Raw genomic sequence first — 21,562 nt, forward strand, 5'->3', positions numbered from 1 at the left:
TTTTGTGGAGAATAATTCAGTGATGGAGTAGCCAAGCGGCAGCTCTTGAGTCACGGGTTACCTAGAAAAGAGCTTAGATGCAGCTTCTGTGCCACAGCCATGTCATTAATCAGGCTACTGAGTAATCCCCAGATGTGGGAGCAGAACCCACAGGAACTGCTAAGGCTGAAATGATGGAGTCCCATGGGGCCTATTAATATCCCATATGGTTCTGTACCCAAAATGAGCAAGGGCAGGGGCCCTGAGAAGTTACCACCATCTCCTGCTTGGGAATGCATCTGGGACATCCCTCTCCTCACTGAGAAAATGAAGATTTCTTTTTCTTTAGCAATATGATCTTAAGGTCCTTTCCAACCCCAACTATTCTATGATTCTATGAGGAAACTTTTTGTGATCACAGGGCAAATAGAAAAGCCTACTCTCCTATCCATACATGGTAATGAACCTTTCAAGCAACGCCTTGTAAGTAAGCCTTTCTCATTAAATACATGAGATTTTGGAGCTCCAGGTGAACAACTGAGATTAGTGTAGTAATACTGTAGTTTGGGGTCTTTTTAACTTTTTTTCACTATGCCACAAAGAGACATTAAGCCAATTAATTATTGTTTTAATCTTAGATATTTTTCTGACTTCACACAATTGCCAAGAGACTCCGAGCTAGACTTGGTCATGAAATTCTTGCCCTTTAAAGTTAGTGCTCTCTTCTGATTGTTTCTCTTCCAGTTTATTTGAAGCATAAAGTAAGGCCCCATGGCAAAATACAAACACTTCATCAGCATGGCATGAATAAGTATTTTCTTTGCAAGTATAAACAGGATTCTTTTTGTTTTGCATTACTGATAAAAGGATATATTTTTACTAAGAGCACATACCATCGTTAATTAATATAGAGCTCATTACACAAAAGAAGCTAGATTTTTTTTCCTTACTCCTTTTAAAAAGACATTCTGCACATCACTTGTTCCCAGTGTCTTTTCAGACTTTGGCATCTGGCAACACAAAACATTCCTGATGTAATGAGTGGTATCAGTAAGAATATTGGCTGCGCTGCTCACATATTGATTTGTCCCTACCATATGCTGATTACACTGATTCAGATAAAGTGTGAGAGGTACAAATGAACATAGGTCACTTTAGGTAACTTATTTATTATTATTCTTCCCTAATTTAGGCTTCGTAAACCACCGGGCAGTTTAGCTAAGGAAGTACATTTCACTTACGTTATATCTTATTGTCCCTTAACGAAATAAAAAGGCAAGTTATGGCTCTTATAGCCACAACTGCACAGTGCAGGTTTCTTGGCAATAAGCAGCATCAATGCCAGTAGGCAAAAATACCTCTCTCAAGAAGCATGTAATGATAGGTTTAACAGGTTAGCAGTGCTTGTCTAGCACACCTGCTCTCCTAACAAATTCTGATCTTGCTGACTTGCCTATGGGCTAATTGGGTTTTCTTGGCTGTGTTGTTCATGGCCTCTTTACTTAATGGGAGTTAAAGTGCTTGGGAGCATCTGCCAAGCACAGCTAAGGGATCAAGAGCATGCATTAAGCAGATTTATCAGAGAGAAGCTTCTGAAAAGCCCAGTTTGGTAATCTTGTTATGCCATGATGCACATGAGGCTCTTGCATAAGGTTGTGACTTTGTTTTATATAGCCACTGGGAAGGTGTTTGTTTTCCGTAAGCTGCTGTATGCAGCTCTGGTGAAGTGTAGAAGAATCCAAACAGGGTTCTAAGCTCTCTTGCTGGAGTAAACTGCTGCTTTCATTTTCTTCAGAAGATTTCAGGATTCCCTGATTTTAATAGGTTTTTTAATCATTCCATAATGAAAAACTGAGAGCTGAAAAGAACAGCCACAGGAGCACGGGCACTCCATGAAATCCTGGTTCTCAGTACCACATAAAATTCCCCATTTTAGTTTCATCCTCCTTCCTCCCAGAAAAAAAATGCTTTCTTAGAGGCAAAGTTTAATTTCACAAGCACAGACTCGGTTACTATTAGTTGGATATGAATCAGAAGTCCATCTTTTCCTTCCCTCAAGCCACATGGAAGTACATGTGAATTGGTATGACTGATTATGTACAAAAGCAGCAAAGGAATTATTATTGTGAACTCCTTGCAGCTAAGCAAGAGGGGATTAAGGAACTAAGATGTCACCTTTCTGATTCTCACATATCTCTCAGTTATATTTAATGTTAAAATCTGAAATGCAAAATAAAGAAATTCTCTTTCTTTCTGTTCTTCTTCCTGACAACTCAAACCAACCCAGTTTCCTACTTCTCATCCCTATCAGATGCACAGCTCTAGATACACAATGTTCTCAAACTCCAGATCACCTGAGGATTGTGACACTGGGATTGATGCAAGAAGTCATCAGCTTTGCATCTCAATATCCCTATCAAGGCCAACGATGTGGTTGTTCTGAGGAAGACCAGAGGCAAGACAGCATTCTTGTGGCTTACCATGTATTCTTGAAACTTAATTACAAACACTACTGAACTCCTGACTCTCCTCTACTGCAACTTAACAGAGACAAAATCTGAATATATCAGTGGTCAAGTTAAGCATCATGGCTTAAATTAGAGCCTTATGTGTTGATAGTTGCAGTCTCCATGAGGATATCTTCAGCACTGAAAATGATTAATAAATCCAATTTGTGACCACCTCAGAAGCCAACAGAGCTATAAACAGTGCTGCTAATCCCCACAAAAGCAAGATGGATTATGTAGTGTATGTGATCTCTTCTGTCAGAGAAAATCATTCTCAACAGTCCAAAACAGTAAAAGAGAAAGGAAAAAATTGCATCAGCAGGATCAAACACGAGCAATTTTGGGGCCTAAGTCATGGCTGCCACACCTGTGCTGAGGACAAGAGGTAGTCACAAAACTGCAGCTGAATATTTTAATATACTTTATTATTACACACATGGTAGAACAAGGTCCAGGGAGAAAAAAACAATTCATCCCTTACGAAGACTTAGGTGAAGCCCTAGACATTCATTATTTACAGAACACCATGTAAGCCATCATGACATGTCTGGTTTTAAGCCCATCAGAATTTTACCCTGAAAGTGTTTTATATAATATACTGGAGGAGAAGGGAATTTTTGCTCTTATTCTGCTTTTCCCTGTAGTCATTTTACTACATTGGGATTTTGACAGGTGCTTAATTTTGGAAGACTTCAAAGATCACCTTCATGAACTGATGAGGAATCCTTGGCAGCTGCTGCCAACTCAGGGTTATGGGGAATTTACACAGGAGAAAGCCAGCAAGCACCTGCCAGGAAGGGTTTGGCAATAACTGTGTGAAACAGAAAAAGCATACACTGGCATGGATAAGAAGCTTTTCACCAGAGTAAAAGCTGATAGTGTTAAGTAAGAGGCCAATTTGCATTCATTAGCTGCCACTCCTAGTCATCGGCACAGTGTTGTACAGTTCTGTATGTAATCGGGTACACAAGCCATGTTTCATGGAGCATTTGTCCATTCAAAGCCAAAATCTTTCCACAGAATTTGTCATGCTAGGAGTAGTCATTTTTTAGTCAATTTTCATTGATCATTGGTCAGCTTAAGAAACACAAATCATGTGTGGAGGTGGACTTACGAAGCCTATTTTTGCACAACAGGGGAATCATTAGAGGCCAAGACCTATTTCCAGCAAAGCTTAGTAGGTTCAGAAGTACTAGGCTGAGGCTGAAGGGGCAACTACCACTGCCACTTAGAAAACACATCAACTTCTTTTGCTGTTCCCTTCATACAATTTGGCTTCTTCTGACACCAGGACACCCCAGCTTTCAGTGACCAAAGAGAAATCTCTGGTCAGGTACAGATAACCCAGACCACACTCAGGTGACTTTTACCAGTGGGAGGTTGTATTTAAAAGCTTTACAATTATTCTACATCTCAGCTTTACAAAACTGAAGTGTAGCTATTCTGTAGTTAATACTAACAGCACTATTGCGAGGTAAATAGGGGAACTGAGGCAGAAAGCCTGGGAAAAAAAGCAGTGATAGACCCAGGGTCAGCAATTAAGCTCTTCAAAGTATGCAGTGCAGTTCCATTTTTCTAGTGCATCTAGTAGCACTCAGTTATTCCTCTGATGGTGACATGACACGTTCAGAGTCAGCTTTACAGCTCATCAAGCTTTACTGTTTGCTGTTGCTGTTGGTAAAAATCACACACAGAAAATACAAGAAGAAACTTCCCTGCTGGTATGTGAATCAACCCAGAGTTCCTGCAATTGGCCATGGACAGAGGGCCTTCTACAGAGGCAGCCTTATCTGGTATAAGAGCCAGCCCACAGCTGCTTGTCACCACCTCTCTGCCCGAGACAACTTGCCTTGCGGATCTGGTGATGCAGATAAGCCCATTGGGTGCTTCTGAAAAGACAGCTGGGTTAATTTATGCTGAGTAAATGGGTGATTTAATCTAACCCTGCTGATTTTGTGAAGATGAGTTCTGTCTGCAGACCCATGTGGTCAGTGTCCCAAGGTAGAAGGGACACTAGGAGCAGCTCATGGAAAGAAGCTCTCCACCAGCACAGACATCTTTATAGTGAGCATACAACTACAGCTTAAAATACAGATCCATTTGTCATGCTGATCAATAGTGTGCCATTAGAGTATGTTAACTATTTCTCCATAGGTAATCCATGAATTCATGAAGTTGCCAGTACTTCCTCTGACTCTAAGAATGCTGTGCACTGGCCAGGACACACATATTTACAATACATAGTTCATCTTGCAAACAGCAAAATAGGTTTTTTGTTTTTTTCATTTTTTTTCTTAAACTTCTCTGGATATATTTCTACACAGAGAGCTACAATGAAAGACTACACTGAAGAACTTGATTTCAAGTTATTTGAATTGAATTCAGCTGAATTGTGTACCTGTTGAACCTTCCACCTCAGGAGTATACCTTACTGAAGACATTTTTCCACCACATTTTTACTTACATTTGCATTTACTAAACAGATAACTGGGGAGGGCAACATGACACACGTTATTTCAGTCTTTTAAAATAGTTTTTTCCATCCAGCACACACATTCTGTTTATATTTTACCTATTTCTTCTTACCCTCTCCTTCCTAGATTTGCTGAAGGAAAAGGTCGAATACACTATCCAAATCCACCAAAGATAATGGCCCCCAACTCCACTTTTAGAGCCAGAATATAACCTCTCTCCAAGAACAATATGGTACAAAACACTGAAAGGGCTCTGGGGATCACAACAGACAGTCAGAACTTCACAGGTAAGCATTTTTTGTTGCATTAATTTACTTGGAATCACAATGCAAGACCACAAAGTGTTAGCTCCTAGATTTCTCAGTGAAATTCACTGAGGCCACAAAAATTGTAAATGATGTGAGATTTTTCAGGGGACTGTGCATTAATTCTTATTTCCCTAGCCTATAAAAATGTAGGACAATAAAATATATCTCCATTAAGGAAGAGCTCCTATGAATCCCCTTATCCTAGATAACTATTACATGAAAGCCGTTGGCAAATTAACTGGAGAACCAGGTGAAGATGTGGAACTAGTAAGTACTGCATTTAATAAGAACTTTGTGCTTCCACCACATGTAATGCTGGTAAGAGTGTTACCAAATTCATCTAGCAGAATTAAGCCTTCCCTTTGATTATACTTAAGCACAGGGCAAGGCTCACTCTTAAACAGAGGCACAGATTAAGTACACTAAATCAGTCCTGACAGGTGGCTGACAGAACTTCTGTAATGAATTAATGACTTGTTCAGGGTTTGCCAGCGAGGAAGTTATTGTTATTATCTGCTTATTTTTTATCTTATTTAAAGTTGCCACCAACATACGACAGCAATTCAAACAACCTTTTGCCTTGAGAAGTATGAGTAATAGCTTCCATAAAACAAGTTGGCAGCTCTCGTGTGAATGGTGCAGCACAGCAGAGACTGAAACATATTGGCTACATGTTCAGCTGCTGTTGATCAGGACAACCCCACTGATCTCATCAACTGACTGTCTTTATTTCACATTGTGCATTTGATTATGTGGCCTATTACCACTGCAGACTATTGCATCCTTACTAACCATACCAGGTTAAGTTTGGCAGAGTTTCTGCGATTCATCCTCCTCCATTTACATGGTTTGCCTTTCTTCCTTAAGAGTCCATCAGTAACATTATCAGATTCTATTTTAATGCAAAGATTTACTATAAAGAATGTATAAATCTATATTGGAAAATTCCACATTTAATGTTTTCAACAACTTTTACATTCTGTGTGGACTGTATAAAAATGAAAAGACACTATTTGTATTAAATGCCACTCTTGCAAATGAAGTGTAACATGGCATTAAGCATAGCAAATCAAGTTGAGCTGCATCTTGCTAATGCAACATTACCTGGGCTGGCTTAAGCCATTCAGTGACACATACACGTTGTCATGCAGAGTACAGGTACAGTCTAATTGATTGTAACTGACTAAACAATTGTGCGGGTAAACACAAGGAATGGATTCCTGCTCTGCTGGTTTTACAGCACTTTCGAGTTCAAACTCCACAGATGTACAATTAGCAAGGCAACTATGATTGATGCTGTCATTTTCTTAGTCCAAAAATGGCCTTGGATAGAAAATCCCCAAATTGTCCTGTTTTTTTTTTTCTTCTATTGGAATAAAAAAAACCCACATAAACAAACAAAACACCCAAACAAACAAAAACCACCCAACACAAGCAAAGAAACAAAACCCAAGTGAGGACACCTCTTTTGAAATGGCGTTTACAAGTTTCCAATAATTGAATCCCTGTATCTGAAAAGGGAAAGCTGTCTAGCTTTTTCTCCAGTGTGATGAAAAAATATTTCACTTTATGATGATGAACACTTGAACACTTTAAAGAACATTTTCAACAGCTTGTCCCTGGAAATGAAAATCCAAACCAGGAGTTTGCATTAATTCAAAACTGAGCGGTTTTATTACCCTCTGGCTTCCAAAGTGGGATTGACAGAGGCCTCATGTGGCATGTGCTACTTTATCTGAACAATATTATTCCACTTAAAACATACATACCATAAATACCAAACACTTGGATTGTTCAGCATAGTAACTGCTGAAACCTATTCTTTGGCTGTAGGACTCAAATGTACTTTTTGCTTAAACAGCTCCTATGTAATGTGGTTTTAACTGCACCAGTATCTGAAGCCTCAACATTACAAATGATTAATACAGGGTAACAGCATTCAAGCAGTGAATCAAACTGTGGTTGAGAAAGCTAAAAAGCCATGCATCAGTGAGCATCCTCAGTCTCACTCACAACAGTTCCTAAAAGAAGTTAAAAATACACTAATGCAAGTCACAGTTTATACGATCACACTGCTTATGAGACCACAGATGGGAAGACAGATACTTATAGAAGAAAGCAGCAGAGAACATGAGACACCTAAACCCATTTAGATCTCGTGCATTGGGGTGGAGCAGAATATTGGTTTTCCAAAGCATAAAGGCTGACTCTAAGCTCCGTATGTGCCAGGACAGTAATACGTGTCTGGGCAGCTTCCCTTGATCTGGGAGACTCCTAACAGAGCTATTTCACAAGTCTCAGGCAACAGTCTGCTAAAATAAGTAGTCCCTGCTAAAATAAAAGATTCAGATGATGAGGTAAATCCTGTGACTTCTTCCATATAGAAAGAAACATTTCTGCCTAGTCTCTCTTAAGTAGGACCTCTTGAAGGGTGCACTGTGTGTTTACTTCAAGGTCAATGTCCCCATGAGTCAACTCTGCAAGAACAGTGTTCAGATGCCTCTGTGTTCATTCAGGGTTTAGACTGTCATAGCCAGCTACCCAGGCACAATGCTGAGTAAAATAAAACCAGTGGCCAGCCTAGATCAGGAGTGTGAAGTGACAGAAAGCACAGACCAGAAATGGGATGTGAGCCAAGGGCAGGCCACTGTATGAGCATTACGGTCTGACTGGGAATAAACTTAGGCTGGAATCCCAAGATGATTTTTAATGGTCACAGCAGGGAGGTTGGGGAATAGCTCTTCTATAGACGAAGAATCAGAAAACAGGCTGCTTCAGAATGCAGTTTATGAAAGGAGATATAACATGGTTGTCAACAGCAGTGGGGGATCATAGTTACTGACCTGAAAAGGCCCTTTGCAGGCCCTCACAAGCACCAAGCTTCCAGGTCAAAAGGATCCTCAACTACTCTGCAGGGAACCGAAGGCCAATACTTTCAGCACTACCATGTACACACAGGAACATAGCACATTCCCAAAGCTTCCGTGCATTAAGGTTGCCCGTGGCCTCTCCAAGCCTACATTCCTATGTCAGACCTATTGTAGCTTCTGTTTCAGACTCCTTTTTCTTTTTTTCCTCACTATCTAAGACAGAAATGTTTAAGAGAACTGCAAAGGCCATACAGACTATTTACAACAAAGACAGGTAGAGAGAGAATGGGATTTAGCAATCCCTGCAGGGCTTTGAAGGAGCCTTAGAATGAACCAGGTAAACTGCAGAAAACATGTAATCTGTTATTAGGAGTTAGCCCTAGATGGCTGCAAGTAGTCAATACAGTAGCTAAGGATTAAGAGCAGGCGTTACCTTGGTGGTTATAAAAATACTTAAGAGCAAGAGATAGGGACAGAAGAGTGCTTCTGTGTTGTGCTTACTGAGCTGTTTAGGATGCCCGAAAGTGCGAACAGCAACCAAACAAACAAAAAGGTACCCAAATACAATATATTTAAATATATCATTTTTGTAAAGCCTTTTGAAAATAAAAAAGTAGCAAAGGAAGATTTAATTAAAAGGTATCTCCCGGATTAGCAGCTGGCTTTGGAAAAATGAATGCAAAGAATCAGTTTAAATTGCTGTTTTCTATGTGCTGACAGATAAACATTGCAGCTACCCAGAATTCGGGATCATTGCTAATATTGGTTCAATGAATGTCTTAAGGACCTGCAGCCAAGTGGGGATTAGAGAAGCAGAAATAGCACATCAGCATTCATTGTGTTGGGGTTTTTAACTGCTTAATTAAATAAGGGATTATTCAGTTAACCCACAGAGGACCTGAAGAGGGAGCAAAATACCATTGTATTTTTCAATGAGAGTTTTTTTTCATTGCAGCCTCCTAAGCCATCCCATTAAGAGATCCGGCATATTCCTCTCTCCCTTCAAGCAAATCACCAGAACAGAGGAGACTGCCAGGATCATACACTGAATATATGGCTTGAACAGAACTGTGCTTCCAGCTAGTCTTATCCACTGGACTTCCCTTTACAGGAAGAGATACTAGGAAAGTATCATGGCAGAAACACAAATTCCTGATTACTTCATTCATGTGTGAGATCTTCAGGAAGCCAGTCAGGACACAGTGCCCCAGAAGTGCACTATTTTCTGTGCAAGTATTCAGTATCCTGTGTAAAAGTGTATCCTTTGTACTCTGAATATATAAGGATATAAGAAAATAATGTGGATCTAAAGAAAACGATGTGAAAGGACTCAAAGAGCTTACTTTCCATAGCAAATGGGAGGATACTCACTTTCTATCCCACCCTTACATACCTCAGAAACAATCAGACTTTTGGTTCTTAAAACAGAGACAACTAATGAATTTAATAGTACACAAAAAGAGTACAGAAGACTATGTAAAGAAATTAGTACAAAAGTAACTAAGCAGAATAATAACAGATGAAATTTAAAAGTGAAGTATGAAGAAACATACTTCAAAGACTGTTGAAGACAACTCAGCCACAAATGGGTTTTAAATTAGTTGTTACCTGCTGGACGAATTCAAAGTGCGTGCAGACTCCTGCCTTTTGCTCTGCCTCTAGCACTATTCAGGAGAGACTGATGTTAAGCTGCAGAGAGGACAGAATATTATGTTATTTCATAATCTCTGTGTATCTTGCATTTAGTTTTGTTCAGCACATTTCAGAAGGAACAAAAAAAGCAAAAATACGTCTGGAAAAGAGAAAAAAATATTAATGAGGGGTTAGTTATGCCCAAGAAAGACTTGTGAAAACTGAACTTGATCTTTTGGGCAAAACAAAACCCATAACCAAACCAAACCAAAACCCACCACACAAAAAACACAAGCAAACAAAAAAACCCCAAAAACCTATACACTACAACTTAGCAATGCGTACATTTACTACAGTAGAATTTCATCAGTCATTTGTATCATATATCTGTGAGCTCCTGAATGCAAAAGCTTTGGGACTTTTCATTTGGTCAAATTCATCAGACAAAAGAAGAAACTTAGAAAGTACACTTTCATTTACTTGTTTAGTTTTCTGCTTGGAATATGATGAAGGCAAAGATCTTAATATTTTCATAAAAGGCTTAGAGCACATCCTATGAGCATAAGAAAAGCATCTGCAATGTTAGTAGTTTGGATAAAGTGTTTTCAGTGTTCTGAGACTTCATAAGCTCATCCTGGGCAGTTTTTAGTGTCTGCAAAGCATCCAGCATTGATCATTGTCGCAAACAGTGCTAAGCCCCTAATCTGCTCTGATATAACACTTGACACCTTCCTAAAGTCATATGTAAAAACAAGCAGACAGTGAAACTGGGATGTTAAAGCCTGATTCTAAAACTACCAGCCCCACAATTACAAAAGTCTTGAAAACTTGACACAACAGGCAGCAAAAATAGCATAGGATCTCTGCAGGGAAGAATCCCACCTCTTCACTGCCAGAAACATCCCATGGGTGCTAACACTTGCAGCAATGATTTCCTCTCAGTGGAGGCAACCTATGCATCTATGAATCATGAACATGTTCTTATGATTTAGTCAGGCTTCATATTCAACTGCTCCTCCTGCTGCTATGCACAGATCCCTCACAGCTCTGCAGAGAACTGGGTATATACTTAGAAGCATTAAGCCTGCCGCAGCATACAAGTTTTAGATGGGAGAACAGAGCTAAATTTGTCAGTATATGGTCTTATTTCTACTTACATTATAAACAGTTTCTACTTTGAAAATCCTCAGGTAAGCAAAGCTTTCAGTTTTTAAGAATCTCATCTGAATAGTGAGGCCATGCAAGTGCTTTTATTTCATGAAAGGTTCTCAGTCTGGCCTACAGTTTAACTGTGGAGGCGTTAGTAGATTACATCAGATTAGCATACCCTCATTATATAAGGAAGCCCAGCCATACAAATCTCCTTACAAAAGCAGTCTTAATTTGGAGCTTTTCTCAACTCTAAGTTGACGCTTGGTGACTAATTTGACAATATCTTCATTAAAGTGGCTGCAGAAGTACTTCTTCCTCTATGGCTTGGATTATTCAGATGATAATGTCCCAGATGATCGTATAATTGAGAGGACAGTATTCTTTCACTCCCACAGATACACAAAGCAAAGGTATTATCATGGTAGGTAATTGTCATCCCCTCCAAACAGGATACAGCTGAAATTCTTCTGTTTGATTCATTAGAAAGATTTTTTTTTAATTTGAAAATGTGGTATCTTTGGGAATGGTTTTAAATTTAAAGAGGGAGATTTAGATTAGATATTAGGAAGAAATTCTTTACTATGAGGGTGCTGAGGTACTGGCACAGGTTGCCCAGAGAAGCTGTGGCTGCCACATCCCTGGCAATGTTCAAGGCCAGGCTGGATGGGGCTTGGAGCAACCTGCTCTAGTGGAAGGTGTCCCTGCCCATGGCAGAGGTTTGGAAATGGATGAGCTTTAAGGTCGTTTCCAACCCAAACCATTCTGTGATTCTATGATCATTTGCCTCCTAAAAATAGAAATTGAGGCCAGTAGAAATTACTGGTCTTGTAGCATGTTTTTTGTCAGATGGAATCATACTCATAGACAATGCCCAAGGATATTTATTATACCTCTGCTATGTTAAGCTTCCCGGTAAAAATAGCAAGAGACTAGCTCTAAAGTTAAAAACATAATGGATTTAATAAACAGATATCCTTTAATTTGTTGTTCAAGTCTTGAGCCCTTAAAGCTATAGTTCTTTTCCAAAAGCAATAAGACTATGTTTTTAAGAAAAGCTGAACTTCAGGCAAATTGCTAGGTCCCGAATCTTTCAAATGTGAATGTCCTTGTGAGTTAAGTTGATTAATTTTGGCCTTGAGTCCAGAAACAGTCTTCTTTTAAATTACTATCTTGAATCATGGGTCTTTTTAGCCTACTTTCACTACAGGCACTGGCTTATGAGGATTCAGAGTGAGTTTTCTCATAGTAAAATAGAAGTTGAGGCAGTCCTACCATACGACAACTCTTGACACTTGGAAGTCCTTTTTTGCTATTCCACACTTCACTGCAAATTACCCAACTTCATGCATTTATGTTTTGTACTTCCTACTCCTCTATACTCATTCAAACAAGATGCCCCTGTTGTGTTACTTGCCTCAAACCATGAACAAAGTTGTTCCCCACACTTCTGTCTTATAGTGAGGTCCAAGGCCCTATTATACTCTTCTGTGAGTCTAGAGGTAACTAGACATCTATCAGACCACAAGCAGCTCCTAGAATAAATGCTTGAGCAGGGTATTCCAGTAGCTCAACACAGAAAAGACAGGCATTGAGTCGATATGCTGAGCTAGAGGTCTGTGTCCAAGTTGACAAAGAGTGACTCTGAACCCTGAATCTTCTTGATCTATCCAGCTCCCCACTGGCCAGATGCTGGGAATGGCAGAGACCTTTTTCTTCACCAGTTTTGGAGACACCTCACCATAAAATAAATGGCTGCCAAATATATCTACATACCTGTGACATAAATCAACAGTGTCAAATGAAGGACAAAGTACTTTGCTATTTTTACACCTGGTAAATTCATTAGTAAATTTATCAGTTAAGTCATGGCATTATAAAGGTTGTGTGACTGATTCAGCCATGAAGTATTCTGGCAATCTCCCAGCTGCCCACTCTGGCTGGACTGGCTGGTGTTTCTCTGCCTGTGCTCCCCGTCAATTTTTTGGTGCTTACTGCAATGGTGAGCAGAATTGCCTCACCCTGGGCCTAACTGGAGCCTACAACAATATCCTGGCCATGCGGTTCTCAGACTCTGTCCTCACGTGAAACCTGTTATAGTAGAACACCTTGGCACTTTCCTCTAGTGTCAAGTAGTTGCATCCACAAAGTTGCATCCACAGCCCTACAAAACTCACTCTCCAAAACCACAGTTCTGCGTTCATCTGCTAAGAACAAATCTTCAAAGGCCACTCTGCACTCTGGGGTGCAGAAAATACTTCTATATCCCATTCCCAAATATTTAATCTTTATAGCACACACATATAATGATGCTGCAGCACTTCTTTTTGAGAACAGCTTTCATATTTTCAGTAACAACAAATATGCATTGAATGCAATCCACATATTAAAAAATTTAAGTCATGATGTTGTCAGAGACAACTGCACAAAGCATAAATATGCTGCCACAGGATATTACTACTAACAGAGCTTAAAATAAAAGCAAGACTTGCTTGATGAAAGAATTACACAAAAGTAGATGCTGTGCATAAATTTAGCTTTGTCTTAAGAAGGAGCCTAATATGTAGTGGTCCTGCAGCACCTCAGAGACTCTGCCTTTCCAGCTGTTTCAAGCAGTAGCACATTAAACCTTCCTGTCTTAGACTGTTTAAAATGCAGCAAATTAAAGAGATTAGAGGCACACCATTCATCAGGCATTTTTATTCACTCTTCAGTTTATGGTTCCATCTTTGTTCCTATTTGGGTGAGCAGGTTCCTGTCTTCCACCCAAATGCCCCGTTAAAAGGCGTAACATAAAGCCATCAGTACAGTCCAAATGATCGGACTTGCACTGTTATTGTGTTGAAAAGTAGCCCCCAAAGCATACGTTTGCCACTACAGAGTATTTTTGAAGGGTTCTAGCATCAAGAACTTTTCAATACCAGCCTAGAGTGACTCTTTGATGTTGATAAACCAGGCTTTGAATAAACTATGGTGAAATACACCTTTCTCTCCAACAATTCCATAGGCCGAAAAAAAAAAAGAAGTGCGGATCTTTTGGACGGCTTTAGTACAATTCAGAAACTACAATGGTGCAAATTAGTCAGTACTATCTTGTGATGAGGTAAGATTTATTACTCAGATCATAACTCAAGCTTTTTCTTAAAACCAGCTCACACCACCACAAATCAAGGACTCATCAATACGAGCACAGTTAGCTGATACCTAATAACAGCTCAAGCTTTGGCCCACTTCCCTACAGTAAAAGGATGAAAAGAGGCCAAGGTACTCAAGCACCTAATCCCTGAGGATTCTGACACAAAAAAAAAAATAGGTTCTCAGGTATTTGTCCAAGACCAAACAAGAAATTTACCACATAACAGAGGAAAAACCCCAAAACACGTGCTCCTTAGCTACAGTCTAGGCCCTTAACAAGGCCATTTTTCTCCTTGTATCTGCAGTGTACCTTTTAAAGAAAAGTTGTCGGCTGTTTTGCCTTGTTTCCTTTTGTGTTGGACTTTGCACATTTTATTTATTTTTCCTTCCTTCAGGACATGAAGCAAAACTAAATTACATAGCAGTAATTCTGACTGCAAAATAACTACTGTTCCAGTGTGTAATGGTCTGAGGTAGTAAAAAGACAAAAGCATTTCAGGTGTAACCACGGTGGATAACTGAAAGACTAAAATATGAACCTTCTAGGCAAACCACACCAAGTCTAATGAATGTTAATACATGTAGGAAAATCACAGAGCATTGAAAATGAGCCCTGGGTCATTTTAGTTTGCTCCAGCAATTCAAACCCACAAATTAAGAAAAGCCCTGACTCTGAATTTAGCATTGCCTCTGGAAGTCAAACAACATACTCTGTGCCACAGGGGAAGTCATACAACATGTGTAAGATTCACACATATATACACTACAGATGTTTATATTTAGCAAAGAAAGGTAAAATTTCACTATTTGTCTGTCCTACCAACCACAGAATGTTTCAAAAAGTCAGATACTGAGCATCTTGAACAACACCCTCTTTCCTGCACCTTCTACTTATAGACCAGTTCTTAGCACTGTCTTGCTCCAGATTCACACTTAGCCCAAACAGGCTAAAACAAGTAAGTCAAGTCCTCTCCACTCAAGATATTTAGTGGTGAAAACACATCCCCTAAACTGGTGTATTTTTATATGAGGCAGAACCTCTGTTTCCACTAACAATACAGTATGCAAACCCACAAATACATTTGTATCATTCACGCCTTCATTGGAAGGGTGAATTCCACCGTGCCTGCTGGCAGTCACTCACAACAGGCATCTGCATGGTCAGGTGTAAGGAAAAGCAGACAACAGTTTGTTTTACAGGCTGATTGTTAGTACACTGATCTTCAGTGCTGAAAGCCATCCCACTGCCTGGAATTCAGATGCAGTTTTGAACAACAGCTTCCTGGAGAAAAATTAATGTAACATAGCTACAGTGTCCCTCCAAGTGCACCAGAAAGGTTAACCATGAAGCTCAGCATGGAGCATACATACTTGGAAGGCAAAACCCAGCAGAAATCAACAGAGCTACAGAAGCTTGAAGTCTGTGTTCTGTGAAGAAAGGAAAACCTTTGAATGGGTGTCAGTGCCCATCAGTCCACAGCAAATGTTTAAAGAAGCTTAAGAATTGACACTGCTGTAATTTCTTAAAGCAGCTTAAAAGGCACTTTCAGCTCCTTCCTCTTAAAGATAAGAGAGATGCGGGTCTTATTACAGGTCTTGATACTAGTTACATACATCTGGCTCCTGGAATCATATAAGACACGGAAGCCTTGCTAAATAAAATTAGTCCTTACAATCATGGTAGAAAGTCTAAAAACATGACAGAAGTGCACCATGAAGGCTCAAAACCAAATGGGGAGTAAAAGAAACAGTGAATGCCTTTAGTTTTTAAACCGGTATCTGTCCATTCAACCTCGTGACTCCAGCAGTCTGACTTGATTTGAGATCTGAGTTGAGCAACAGCTGGAGCCATCAAGATGCCCACTTAAAGTGCTTCCATTGCACACTCACTCCTCATGAAGTACAGGAAGTTAGGTGTGTATCATAAGCAAATGAGTTTTATTGTGGTAAGTGTACTGTCAAGATCACAGTGATGTAGAAGTTGAGGAGTGCACCAGTATATTGTATATACCTTGAGGTGAAATGTTTCACAAACGTTTGTATCATGCTCTGGACACTGAGCACTGGAAAAAACACAAACCAGGAAGTGACAATTTAATGGACATCCTTACGAATTGTCTACAGAATTGTGCCACCCTCTGATGGGGTTTCACCCAGTCCTCATTCCCCCTTCCTTCACGTTGGCACCTGAAGTAAGCGTTGCTCCACAGGCAGCTACAGGAGGGCACTTAAACCGGCTGTAGCACGGCACATGCTCACACAGAGAACTGAAGTGTTACTGCCTGCAGCTGAGGCGAACAGCTCCCTTCTCTTGCCCACAGGGTGTGTGTCACCACACGAGGCCCTGCTACCGGCGGGGCAGAGCTGTGCTCCGCACCCCTCAGGTAAAACCCCTACCTCCCCTCCGCAGGGTGCCACAGTCACCAGGGGAAATGGGGAGGGCTCCCGCTTACGTCACGGCCTAAGCTCCGCCCACCCCGCTCCACGCGCTATGCGAACCGCGCTCTGGAGCCGCAGTCCTTCCGCGGCTCCGCGCGACCGCCGCTTCGCCTATCGCTCTGCGCATGCGTGCAGAGCCCGCCTCGCTCCCACCCTCCCCATCGTCCTTCTGCGTACCCACGTTACGTCTGACGCCATGTCGTAGAGAGTTTGCCGGTCGCAACCTACCCCGCTAGCGAGCAGCGTCGTGACGTCCGCTTTAGCGGACGGAGGCCGTAACCAATCAGAGGCCTACAGGCCGGCACTCGATTGGTTGTCACGCCGGGAGGGGTGGGCAGAGTACCGGCTTAGCTTGGTTGCGGCAACACCGGGTTACATAGGGCGGGGTACGGCGTGTCCTTGGGCTCAGACGCCGGACGGTACCGGAGTTACCGGGGTTGCAGTTACCGCCGTGGGCGCAGCGTCAGCGGGCCGGCCGGTTACGCAGGTGCGGGCAGTAGCTGGCGGGACAGACCCGGGTCGGCGCCGGACTCGACTCGCTTGGAGTCCGGATGCGGGCTTATGCCTGGCGCCGAGGCCCAACAGAACCGTTATGTGGTAGCGGGGCGGTGGGGCAGCCGGGCAGGAGGGAGGGAGGAAGGACGGGGCGGACGGTGCTTTCGTCTGTCCTCGGGGCGCGATTCCCGCCTGCTTGGGCCGAGGTGGGGGAGCCTGTGGTCGCGGCCTAAGGAGGCGTCCGAGGCGCGGCGGAAGGTCACCGCGAGGCCCAATGGCCGCGCCGCGGGCGCCTGCGGCCAGGACGCCGGAGATGTGCTGAGGAAACCTGGCCTGCCCAGGCTCTGCCGGTCGTGGGTGGCGCGGTGCGGCCTGCCCAGAGCGCCCTTGTGGGGTGAGGCGGCCGCCGCCGCCCGGGTGCCGTGCCAGGGTCGCGCCGCTCGCCTGGAGGGGGCCCCGGGGCCGGGAGCTGACTTTCCGCTTCAAGGTCAGGCTCCGCCGGGTTGAGTCGGGCCGGGAGGTGCAGGTGCCCTTGGGAGCTGTCGCCGTACCGCGTGAAGATAACGGCGCCGGTGGCGGGTGCTCGGGGGCATGCGGGCCCGGGGCGGGGGGAGCCGGGCGGCTTTGTGTCTGCCCCCGGCCCCTTCCGAGCACGGGTGCCGGTGCGCTTTTTCAGCAGGAGAAACGTGTAAATGGCCCTGACCCTTTATCCAAGGTTGGTTATGACTGGGAAACTTCCTTGTTATAGGTACACAGGCTGTATGTGGAAGTCGTGTTTAACTTACACTTCAGCAATTATCTCCATGCTGTTTAAGTGCCGTGGGGCAGTTACTTTGGCTGGGGAAAGCTTTTCGTGCTCTTAAAGCATGTTTATCACCTTGGTGCTTTTTACATAGTCTAATGAATACAACGCTAATCTTCACACCCAGGAGCTAAAGTTTGTGGATGGAAAGTGTGCTGGAGAATTACTAGGCTGGTGGGCCATACATAACATTTTGTAGACTATTAGGATGCTTTTAAGGTTCCTGTTGAATAGGTGACCTTGAAATTGCAACACTGACCTCCGTGTGTGTTCTTGGTCTAGTGCTGAAAATGGGTGATATTGAGAAGGGCAAGAAGATCTTTGTCCAGAAATGTTCCCAGTGCCATACAGTTGAAAAGGGAGGCAAGCATAAGACTGGACCCAACCTGAATGGCATATTTGGACGCAAGACTGGGCAAGCTGAGGGCTTCTCTTACACGGATGCTAACAAAAATAAAGGTAAACCTAGAGCTGCTCTTCTGAATCACTGGGGACAAAAATGTTCAGTTCTTGGTGATACTTTCTGAAGCCTGACGAAAAGTGAAATAACATGGAGGACAAGAACATAAATGTTTGTTATTTTAAAGTCATTAACTATCTTTTTTCTTCTCTGTAGGTATCACCTGGGGTGAGGATACTCTGATGGAGTATTTGGAAAATCCAAAGAAGTACATCCCAGGAACAAAGATGATTTTTGCCGGTATTAAGAAGAAGTCTGAGAGAGCAGACTTAATAGCATACCTCAAAAGTGCCACAAAGTAAAAGTTATCTGCTGCCTTATTTATTTCAGAAGGGAGATGGTTATGGAAATGTCTGTGATGAGTTTGGTTTTTAAACTTTCTATTTTTACATATACTGTGTCTAACCTTAAAATCTGTCTCACCCATCAGATGCCATTGCTTATGGTGGGTCACTGAAGTACACTCTTGTTTGGCAGCCATTAACTTAATGGAAACTGTGTAATTGGGTTGATTAAATGACAATGTTCAGTCATTCTTGATCATAGAATTAAAAAAAAATATAAATAAACATTTCCTGCCTCTTCATTGTTTAAAAAAAGTATATAAATAATCAAATGAATAATTGTCAACAGCATAATAGCTTTGACAAGCCCAGCTATTTCAGGGTGGTTTTTGGCATCTTCCACCATACATCTGTTACATTACTTTAAAGATTTAAAAAAAAACAACAAACCCCAAGCTGAACAAAGCAACAAAAACTTAAAAAAAAAACAAAACCAACCAAACAAAAAAGAAAATAAACCACCCCAAGATAATATTTTTCTAAACTTAATCAGTGCTAAGTGTTGTGGTATATATTAATCTGTCTAAAGCTTGCACTAAGAATGCATTTCATCTGACTTTAAGTACTCTGTGAAATGGCAATTGTGCCCAGCCACTTTTCTGTTATCTAAGGGAAGCATGTGACCTAATTTACCCAGGCTGACAGCTGCATGCACCAGTAGAGTACATCTCCCCTTCAGAAACCTCTGCAGTTTTGAAATGTGACTGAAGCCCCTTTGTTCAGTAAATCTTCCAAAACAGCCATTCTTAGTGGAATGAGTAGAACAAGAAAGCATCCTTGGTGCTAAAGACCAAGCTGAGTGCAATTAAATCCTCTTAATCCAGCTCAAGTGTTTATTTAAAATCTGTTATTACAGGCAATTTCAGATGAAGGGGTGCCAGAAAAATGTGCTGGTAGACTGAAGGGAAAGTCTATCTCCATGCCTGGCTGTAGTCAATGTCATTACTTCTGAAGGTTCTGTTTTGCACAGTGTAAAGTGGTATTTTTAATGTTTTAACTGCATTTTTTCATACCAAGTGAATTGTTCAGATGAATGTATTTACTGTGTACCGACAGTAAGACATAACTCGGAGCAATCAGTACTGTAAAATTAAAAAAAATAAAAGTTGTTTGCTGTATGTGTCTGAAATTCAGTGAAAAATGGGGAATGTAGACAAAAGTTCTGGCATCCAGCTTTCCATCACTAGGAAACAAGACAAGCAGAAGCTGAGCATGAAGAAAAGTATGGAGTTGATGTGAGAAGTACTTACACATGTGGCAAAGTTAGAAAGTATTTTGCATTAGAATGAGCAGAGCTGAGCTCTTCCACTGATTTTCTCTTTTAACAGCACATTTGTGTTTCCCTGAGTGCTATAGGGCAGAAAACTCAAAAATAGCCCAAAAACTGTAGCTGTGTTGTATGATTGCCCGAGTTTGAGTCATAACAAGTTAGAACATTGTGCTTAATGGCTGAGGTGCAAGGGGCTGTTATGCAGAATTAATGAATTAAAAGAATTAAGGTTTCAATGAACAGTGAAACAAGTTTCATGGTTGCTAACTATGTGTGTTGTGATTTTCTAGCTAAATAACACAGAATTGCTTGCAGGCTTAGTCTTAACCAGCAGCTCTACTAAAACTTGTTAAGAGATAAACTTCAAATTGTAGTAGTATACTACTGTTCCAGTTTTCAAAAGTGGCATAACACCTTTATGGCTCTGCAGAACTTAGTTTTTGCTGTGCCAAGTTCCTGCTGGAGCAGTTGTAGGTACAGAATGTAACCTTGCCTGGCTCTGCAGTCCTCTGAAATGATTGTGGATTGTATGGAGAGAGTTGTGACACTTTCTGCTCTGGCAGCACCTTTATGAGATGAAAAGGACTTTGTAATATCCAAGCTGCTCTTCTTACCTAGTTGAGCTGGAGAAGAAACAGGCTGTAGAGAAGAGGATTTTGCAGTAAGGTGACATTTAATTTTGTATAGGCCACAGTTTACAAACAGGAAGTTATCCATCAGCAGAAAAACTTAGGCAAAAGCAGAATGGCCCTTTGCCCAAAGGAAGCAGAGGACACAGTTCAGCTTGGCTTGCTCTATCTACCTCAGTGACCTCAGTGCCAAGACTAGTGCAGCTGATACATACCACTGAAGACAGAGAAAATGGAGCTTTTAAATTCTATGCTGGAGATGTAGCTTTCTTTAAATTTCAGGGAAATTTCAGGCCCTTCTGACCTTAAAAATTTCATCTTACTACAATTACAGCCCTAGAGAGCAACAGCTTAAAAGATTTTTTTGTAGTAAATAGCTAGCAGCCATTTACCACTGGACAAACACAACAATATATTCTACTAGTGGGTCAGCAAAGTATATTGAAATGAAAGGTTAGATTGTTACTTATTTAGATAATACAAGTGCCTGGGTGGGCTTTTTGGAGGGTGGGAGGGAGGTATCCAGATTGGTTGTGGAATCAAACTTCAGTTTGTTCTAGTTCTGTAGAGAAGGAGAAGTGAAGGTTTGGTTTTGTTTTATGAAGAAGCCCTTTAGTGTTTTTCTTTCCGGTAGCAATACCAGTCTAGACTCTTGGCATCTCAGTAGTTCCAAATTAGGGAATCAGGATACCGTTGCCAAACATTGCACCATCCCGTAAAAAGTGGTTCTTGGCTACTAGTTCACAGATCGGATGGGGCATGCCTTTAAAACTGATCTTGCAATACTTTCACATGTAGTTATGCAAATGCATAAAGATGTCAATAACGTAGAATCATTTAGGTTGGAAAAGACCTTTGAGGTCAAGTTAAACTGTTAACCAGCACTGCCAGGTGCACCACTAAACCATGTCCCTATGCACCACATCTGCATGTCTTAAATACCTCCAGTGATAGCAACTCCACCACTTCTCTGAGCAGCTTGTTTCAATGCTTGACAACCCTCTCTGTGAAGAATTTTTCCCTAATACCCAGTCTAAACCTTGCCTGGTGCAGCTTGAGGCCATTACCT

The 21,562-nt window shown here is 41.5% G+C and overlaps 1 protein-coding gene across 1 annotated transcript; it reads left to right on the forward strand.

Annotated features, from left to right (window-relative positions):
- Positions 1-16,823: 16,823 nt before the first annotated feature.
- CYCS (cytochrome c, somatic) lies at positions 16,824-19,712 on the forward strand. The gene is made up of 3 exons (XM_005154149.3): positions 16,824-16,980; positions 18,073-18,249; positions 18,407-19,712. The coding sequence occupies exons 2-3, from the start codon at positions 18,081-18,083 to the stop codon at positions 18,550-18,552; spliced, it is 315 nt and encodes a 104-aa protein (XP_005154206.1). The 5' UTR covers positions 16,824-16,980; positions 18,073-18,080; the 3' UTR covers positions 18,553-19,712.
- Positions 19,713-21,562: the final 1,850 nt, after the last annotated feature.

Source organism: Melopsittacus undulatus, chromosome 1 (assembly GCF_012275295.1).
Source record: "Melopsittacus undulatus isolate bMelUnd1 chromosome 1, bMelUnd1.mat.Z, whole genome shotgun sequence".
In the NCBI taxonomy this organism is placed as follows: Eukaryota; Metazoa; Chordata; class Aves; order Psittaciformes; family Psittaculidae; genus Melopsittacus; species Melopsittacus undulatus.

Excerpts from the sequence above, each read along its gene's own strand:
- CYCS (XM_005154149.3), top strand. The coding sequence starts at position 18,081 with ATGGGTGATATTGAGAAGGGCAAGAAGATCTTTGTCCAGAAATGTTCC. Across the intron at positions 18,250-18,406 it reads GGATGCTAACAAAAATAAAG|GTATCACCTGGGGTGAGGAT; the intron begins GTAAACCTAGAG and ends TCTTCTCTGTAG.